Source organism: Sphaeroforma arctica, assembly GCF_001186125.1.
Source record: "Sphaeroforma arctica JP610 unplaced genomic scaffold supercont1.2183, whole genome shotgun sequence".
In the NCBI taxonomy this organism is placed as follows: Eukaryota; class Ichthyosporea; order Ichthyophonida; genus Sphaeroforma; species Sphaeroforma arctica.
In genome coordinates this window covers 475-8186 of record NW_014038375.1, presented here as the reverse complement: position 1 = coordinate 8186, position 7712 = coordinate 475, and the positions used below count along the sequence as shown (strand labels likewise).

Sequence of the window (7712 nt, the reverse complement as noted above, 5' to 3'; positions counted from 1 at the left end):
ATGTAGAAATATATATATATATATATATATATATATAATATATATATAGCTAAGCATCAAAAATAGTGCTTTTCTCGAAATATTCCAAATTTATTGTAAATTCACTGCAATGTGCGTAATATATGTGTATATGTGTAGATGTCTTTACATTGTCAAGTACTATGCGCAATTTAGTTGTTCAAGGGGTAGCGCTTGAGGAAACCTATCCATTTATTTTTCTTTATCGATGAGTACACAGTACATGACATCTTGTACAGTACTGAGCTATCCTTGCGCTATGTGACACAGTCTGTTTACGGCCTCTAATGTGTTAAACGCCTCACAGTCATTAGCAGACGCAGATGACCCAATACAGCCACGTACTGGGCTGGTGGGTGAGATCACTCGGTCTGGTACGACCTTATCGGTCATGACTGCGTTCGCGGTGACTGTGTCGCCTAGAATGTAAGCCAAGTTGGCAAATTGCGAATAGATTCTCGCCTGATTTGGGGGGAAGGGATGGTAGAGGATGAGTGTGCGATTTGCAAGCGTACAGCTGTACGAAATAGTTATTTCTTAAACCATGTGCATTGTGGATGAATTTCAACAAAAAGATTACGCAATCTGGAAGTGCTTATTGCAGAACATGATGTAGGTCCACAACTTCATGAACGTATACGAACCTCGCCATTGACCAGGTTCTCGTTTGCCTGCAAAGGATAGGGATCACTCGATAAGACATCTCCGCCAGCCATTGTCATGTACTCGGGTATACGCTTTCCGTTGGCAGTATAGAATGAATTGTAGTTGTTGAATGATCGGATTGCCGCTTCTCTGGCGAGTGTTGCCAAATCTGCTCAAGGATGAGATATAGGGATTCATGTGAGTCATGGGTATGTCTGCAAGTAGTAGCAAATTAAGATGTGCGCCCACCCTCGAGCGGCCGTGTATGTTGCATGACAAAGATCACTGTGGTAATCAGCTTGATGAATGTGTTCTTATGCATGTGGTAGCAAATCAATGACTTCCAACACATACCTGGTGACAGCCCGCCACCTGCAGCGGTGCCGATCTCGGCCAAGTGCAAAGCAATCCAGAGAGTCTGAATGGTTTTCAAGTGACGGCCTCGGTTGGTCTCGGTCAAGTTCCGGTACTCAAAATCCCCGGTGTACGCGAACGATCCCATGGTAGTTAGTCCATTGTAGAACAACCCAGAGTTACCAATCTCGCTATCAAGAAGCATACGAGTCGATGCCTCGAGGGTAGGTAGCCATCGGGGGTTCAGCCGTGCCGCTAAAGACATGGCCTTCAGGTACGAGTAGTCAATGGGGATAAGCTCAACGCCCAATTTACCGTCGCCCGTGGGGTTCAGCTCAGTCTCAGACCAATCGTATGAGTATCCCATGACACCGCCCGAGTAGTTGGGCAGGACTCTCGCTCGCGTGTCTTCCTCCTCGTCACTCGCATCGTAAGCCATCACGTCACTGACTGACGTCCAGTACAAACCAGCCAGAGCCGTCTGTGCAGCGGTGATCTTATCGATAGCATCCGTTGCGATGGAACCAGCGCCTTCAATCAACCCGCGGATAGCACGCAAATCATCCAGAGGTGCGTTAGCATTGGCAAAGCCGCCGTTAAAGTCATCTTGGATGTATGACAAACGTGTGTCCTTATCGACCGCCCAGTTGATAACACCCAACAACTTTGACGTCATGACTTCGCGGACGTACCGAGTGCCCTCAGCATGGGCCACAACATCATTCAAGCACGCTGCTGCTCTCAAGAAGATACCCATGTGTTCGCCTGTGGTATGGTGACCGTTTGCGTATACAATATCCTCCTGTGATGGCAGAATGTCAACATAGTTTGTGTAAACTCCGTACTTGAAAGGTGCAGAAATGGCGTTGTTCCGCATCTTGTCCTTAATGAACGTGAACCCCTCAGTCATCGCATCACGCCAAGGCCCAGTAGGCAGCGGTGTGGGCGGTGATGGGAGGGCTGGCAACGCGTAAGACTCGAGGTGCATGACCAATAGTGAGAACTGATCCACCGTCATGTCAAAGTAGTACCACAGACCTAGCAGAGCCTCGGCACGCTCTTCGGCTGCAGTGCCCGGTTGGTTGAGACGGTTGGCCACCACACCACCCACCCACTGTGACTCGTCTGGGCTGTGTACGCCAACTGTGCCAGTGAGTTTAGTACCGGCTGGGGCACGGTAGAACACCCGCACAGTCATGGAGGATGCCACAACGGGCACCCTGAGTCCATCCAGGTTCATGAGGTGCAGAGACTGTGTAGTGGTGTCTGTGCTCACCTCTCCAACCTCCAGATACACCTTGGTGGTGGCCTCAGTCTTCCCATCCGGCATCAGACGTTGAACAATCACATTTTCGGGTACATGGGAACGCACGAAGAGTTTAATTGCGTCCACAGTCTTGGCACGGATAGCGGGTGAGGCAGGGCCCTCAGGCACGGCATTTGCTTCGCCACTGAACAGTGTTCGCGCATTTATCTCGGGACGGTATACGGCAACTCCTTGTCCGTACGTATTCACAAGCGAAGTGGTTCTAACCACTGTGTTGGGTGCGAAACCGAACATATCGGCTAGGATAGACTGGGTGCGGGGGGAGCCATCTGCATCCACAGTACCGGGCATAGGCCCAGTGGCAAGCACAGCTCCACCGGCTGCAACAAAGTCTTTGATGTTCTGAGCAGTTGCATCAGAAATGGCCACAACCGATGGTAAGATGATGACTTTTAAACCAGCCATTGACTGCAAGCCACTAGTGTGATCAAGGACTACTTTGTGCGGCACCTGTAGCTGTGTGAGTACTCCCATCATTCCCTTGTACGCCCCGATGTGTTTCATCTTGAGTGCTGATGATTGAAGGCCGCCCACAGCCCACCAGGAAGCATCTGCCGCCGGTGACTTGGTGGTCTCCAGGTACATACCATACGCCCCTCCGTTCGGGTAGTCGTAGTGGTTTCTAGTTGCGGCCGAGTGCAGCACCCCTACATCAGCCTTGCGGTGCTCGGTGAACAGCATAGAATCCATAGACTCAATCCAGGTCAACCAGCGCCGCCTAAACTCGCTCCCCACACTTGTTACCATGGATGGTGTCTTGCACTCAAACACACCGCACCCGCTGGCCACAGCAGCACCCATGACCAAGCCTGCATCGAGATCCTTGTTGCCGTACGCGAACACCCACGATGGTGTGTCACCGTCTGCGGCACGTGCGTACTTGTTCATCGCAATCTTGACTCGGAAGTCCTCCATAGTGCTGTACTCCATTCCTTGGTCGTTGGATACAGAGTCCACCTCCCACACGCGCAGGAGATTCGGGCTTCGCCTATCTGTATCCAGGCCAGTCCATAGTGGGTCGAGATAGTCCATCGGATATACCTCTGCAATCACCTCAAAGGTGGGTCGTGCTTGCTCTGCCGCTATCCTAATGTTTTCCTGCCAATCCGCGAGTGTCTCGTGCCTCCACTTTAACCAAGCTCGGAAATGCAAGTTTCTGGAGATTGAGTCCGCAACGGTGGGGCATGCACTGTAGCCTAGTCCTGAGTTGTATCCCTGGACTTTGGACCACATCGAGAACAGACGGTCGCTATCAGGCCCGGCACCAAACCAGGAGCCGACCGTGTCACTGTATATAGGCACATCTGCCCAATATCCGTCGAGCTCAGTCGAGAGGGCCAGAGTACGGATTCTGTTCAAAAACCAAGCTTTGAACTCCTCATTGTTGGGGTCGAACCACGCACTCTCCATACCTGCAGCCACCCAGACTTCGAGCTCGCCGCAGAAGACATTCTTGATCCCGGCCAGGTTGGTCTGAAGCCAATTGGACTTCTGGGGATCGTTGGTCATGCTCAGCTCGGTGGGCGCGCCCGTTGCCTGGATACATCCGCCGGGAATATTGACCTCCAACGAAGGGATATACAACACCGATCGCAACCCCTCGGCCTTGGCCATGCCGGAAGCCATCGCCAGGAACGTCACTTGATCCGCAAACATCTGGTCGGTGTGCATGATCGACAAGCCAGAATCGAACTCGATCACGGAGCACCCTTCAGTCTTGTGCTGACCAATCTTGGACGCTAGAGTTGCGGCGTTATCCACCGTCACGTTGAGACTCATACCACATGCTCGTGCACCGACAGTCCATGCTAGTGCGGAACGGGCAGGGAGTGCAGGGGCACTAAGCGTTGGCTTGGGGAGTGCGCTGGGTCTTGGGGCTCTGGGTTCGTTTTCGTGCACTGTGAGTTCCAAACTGTTGAGAAGCGAGTTGTCAAAGGTGCCTACCGGGCCATCAGTGAAGTATCTGACGTGCATCTCACGCATCTCGTTTATGTAGCCACTCTCGGGGTAGGTAAAAGAGATGTTGCCTTTCAAGGTAGACCATTTCCAGTCGGTTGTCCCTATGTTCGTCGCCAGGGTCTTCTCTCTGTTTGCCGCAAAGTTGACCATCTTGAACTGCCATCTGTTCCATCCTCCCTCAGGTCCCATGAATGTGGTACTCAATGAGATACTTGTGACGTTTTCTCGAACCTCAGGAAAGTCGAATTTATATACGCCACTATATCCCTTCACCACCGTACCATTTGATTTGAATAGATAGACTTGTTCTGTACCCTGGCTTGCGCCAATCACCGCGTCAGCTACTTGTAGCGTGCTGATCCCTCCAACGGGCACCACAACTTCGCCCTTGGTTGTAGTCAAGGACTTGGGGAATGCCTTGGTGGCTACAAACAATCCTGGAACACCTGGTACTAGTGACGGCAACGGAGTGGGTGCAGGAGACGCCGAGGGTGCAAGTTTGATCTCTTTAACAACAAGCTCGAACTTATCGATAAAAGCGCTGTCAAACGTACCCGCTGGTCCTTCAGTAAAGCATCTTATTTGGACTTGACCCGTAGTGCTTACAAACGAGTTGTCAGACACGGGCACTGTTCCAGTCAATTCACTCCACAGATAGTCGCCCGCAAGCAGATTGTTTACCAATGGAACCTCAGCTCCAGATGGCTTCTTGAGCACACACTCCCATACGTTCCAGGCATCAGGACCATTCCATAGAATCTTTGCGGTAATAGATGTTACTTTGTCAGGATTGATCGAAGTGTCGTGAAACGTGAAAACGCCATCGAAGCCGAGGGGAGTACCAGTGGACGACAAAAATACTGCATCATCGTAGAATAGTTCATTTGCTTCCTGTGTTTGTCCCAGGACGCCTACGGCTGTTTGCAGGGTGCCGATTCCTAGGAAAGGCATCACAACCTGGCCCACAGTGTGGTTGAGTGAAATGGGGTATATGGTGTGTGTTATTGGTACATCGTTTGCTAGCGGTGATGCGGATGTGGATGGGGCGGCAGCACTGGGAGATGCACTGTTGATAGCAACACTACTTGGCGAAGCACTGACTACGGCTCCAGCAGACGGAGAGGCACTGCTAATTACAGCACTGCTAGGTGTGGCACTGACTACTACGGCCGTACTGGGAGAGGAACTAGCTACAGCAGCACCGGATGGTGATGGGGAGGCTGAAGAAGAAGATGCATGCTCTTCGATGATCAGCTCGAACTTGTCAATGAATGCGTTGTCGTATCTACCCTCCGGTCCGTTCGTGAAGCATCTAACTTGGAGTACACCTGTGGCGCTGACAAATGAACTATCGGCTACGGGTACAGTTCCGGTCAGAACGCTCCATAGATAATCGCCCGCGAGGAGATTGTTTACCAATGGAACCTCAGTTCCAGATGGCTTCTTGAGCACACACTCCCATACATTCCAAGCATCGGGACCATTCCATAGAATCCTTGCGGTGATAGATGTTACTTTGTCAGGATTGATCGAAGCGTCCTGAAACGTGAAAACGCCATCGAAGCCGAGGGGAGTACCAGTGGACGACAAAAATACTGCATCATCGTAGAATAGTTCATTTGCTTCCTGTGTTTGTCCCAGGACGCCTACGGCTGTTTGCAGGGTGCCGATTCCTAGGAAAGGCATCACAACCTGGCCCACAGTGTGGTTGAGTGAAATGGGGTATATGGTGTGTGTCATTGGTACATCGTTTGCTAGCGGTGATGCGGATGTGGATGGGGCGGCAGCGCTAGGAGATGTACTGTTGACAGCGGCACTACTGGGGCTGGCATTGATTGCAGCGGTGTAACTCGGAGAAACGCTAGTCACAGCAGCATTGATTGGTGAAGCGCTGGCGATTGCTGGGCTGCTGGGCGATGCAGTTGAAGTCGGTGGTGGCGTGTTAGATCCACGTGGCTCGTCCTCATGCACTCGCAGAGACAGGTATGACATAAAGGAATCGTCCCAAGTATTGATTGGACCATCGGAGAAATATCGAAGCTCGACTTGGTTTGCTGCATTCATGTAGTCAGCAGTTGGCTCGGGGAATGTCAAGTTACCTGACAAGTCAGTCCAGGCCCAATCACCGGCCGCTGCGTTGGTCAGTATGAGATCGTGCTGTCCTGTACGGTAGTTCTTCAAAGCAAACTGCCAAATATTCCAATTGCCAGCAGAGCCCATCCACTGCGTGTCCACAGCCATGCTAGTAATTGTAGATGGAGTGGCTCCATTCACTGAGAAGGTGAATGTTCCAGAAAACCCCTTGACAGCGCTGGTCTGAGCATCGAAGAAATAGGAATCCGTTGTTGCCCAGGTGGTTTCCCAGGGTTTGCCTGTAATACTCGCATCGGCTGTGCTCAAGTACGAAATACCACTCATTGAAGGATTAATAACTCCGAGAGTACTTGTGACACTATTAGGCGCGTTTGAAAATGCTCGCAAGCCGGAGGCAGACGCTGCGAGGAGCACTACTAGGCCTGGGAAGGTGCACAGACTCATGGTTTGAATTTGTCTAGCCTATTTATCAAATAATCACTCCCAAAGTGTATGAATAAAATGTGACAGTTTCTGTTGCTTATATAGCGTTACGATCGGGGCGTGGTATTGGATCGCTCTGTCACACCTGTCACATAATCTACCTGTATTTAAAAATATTTAATTTCTTATACTAAGGAGCGGAACCATCTAAAGCGTTTGCTACTCTACCTGGGCCATGAGTTGGAGTTGCGTTGGTACCTGATAAATGTGGCATGAGCTTCGAATAGGGGTCTAGCTAGATGAGGAAGTTTAAAATATCTTTAGAATAAAATTATTACACAGTTTCCTTTTTTCTATAAAAGCTTTTCTACCCTGCGTTTACTAAGTTTTGAGTACTTTTTTATATAAATAACTCTTACCAAGTACATACCAACTCGAAATGCCACAAGCATTCCTGGCTACTTTGAGAATTATTTTGATTGGTGTGATTGGCATATCAAATCTGTAGCGAAATATCGAAACCCAATCAGAGGAGAGCTATGTAGTTTCTTTGTACTAAAAAATATCCTTTTTTTGTAGACTTGTACTAAAAATAGTTAAAACATGCTTGTCCATAGCCCTCTATAAAATTATACAGCTTTTTATTGTTTCCAATAAATATTTTTCGAGCCTATGTCGCCAATATCCGAATACCGTTCGGACTGAACAGTGCGCATTTAGTCACGGCCCTCTGGATAGTGTTGCGGTCAAAGGCTATTCGGGGCAAATGGCAATTTTCCCTGACACGGATTACCTTTGTTTTCTTCAAATTGATGTTCCACTGACAATTTCCACAGGGCCGTGATTTGATATACGAACCTAAGTCTGCGAACAATTTAGAACGAGACCTTTT

General features: G+C 49.8%; 1 protein-coding gene across 1 annotated transcript; it reads right to left on the bottom strand.

Moving 5' to 3' along the window:
* Positions 1 to 264: 264 nt before the first annotated feature.
* SARC_12265 (hypothetical protein) lies at positions 265 to 6841 on the bottom strand (the record flags this gene model as incomplete). Its single annotated transcript, XM_014293631.1, has 3 exons — positions 265 to 480; positions 663 to 832; positions 1018 to 6841. 3 exons carry the CDS (start codon positions 6839 to 6841, stop codon positions 265 to 267), a joined length of 6210 nt encoding a protein of 2069 aa, XP_014149106.1.
* Positions 6842 to 7712: the final 871 nt, after the last annotated feature.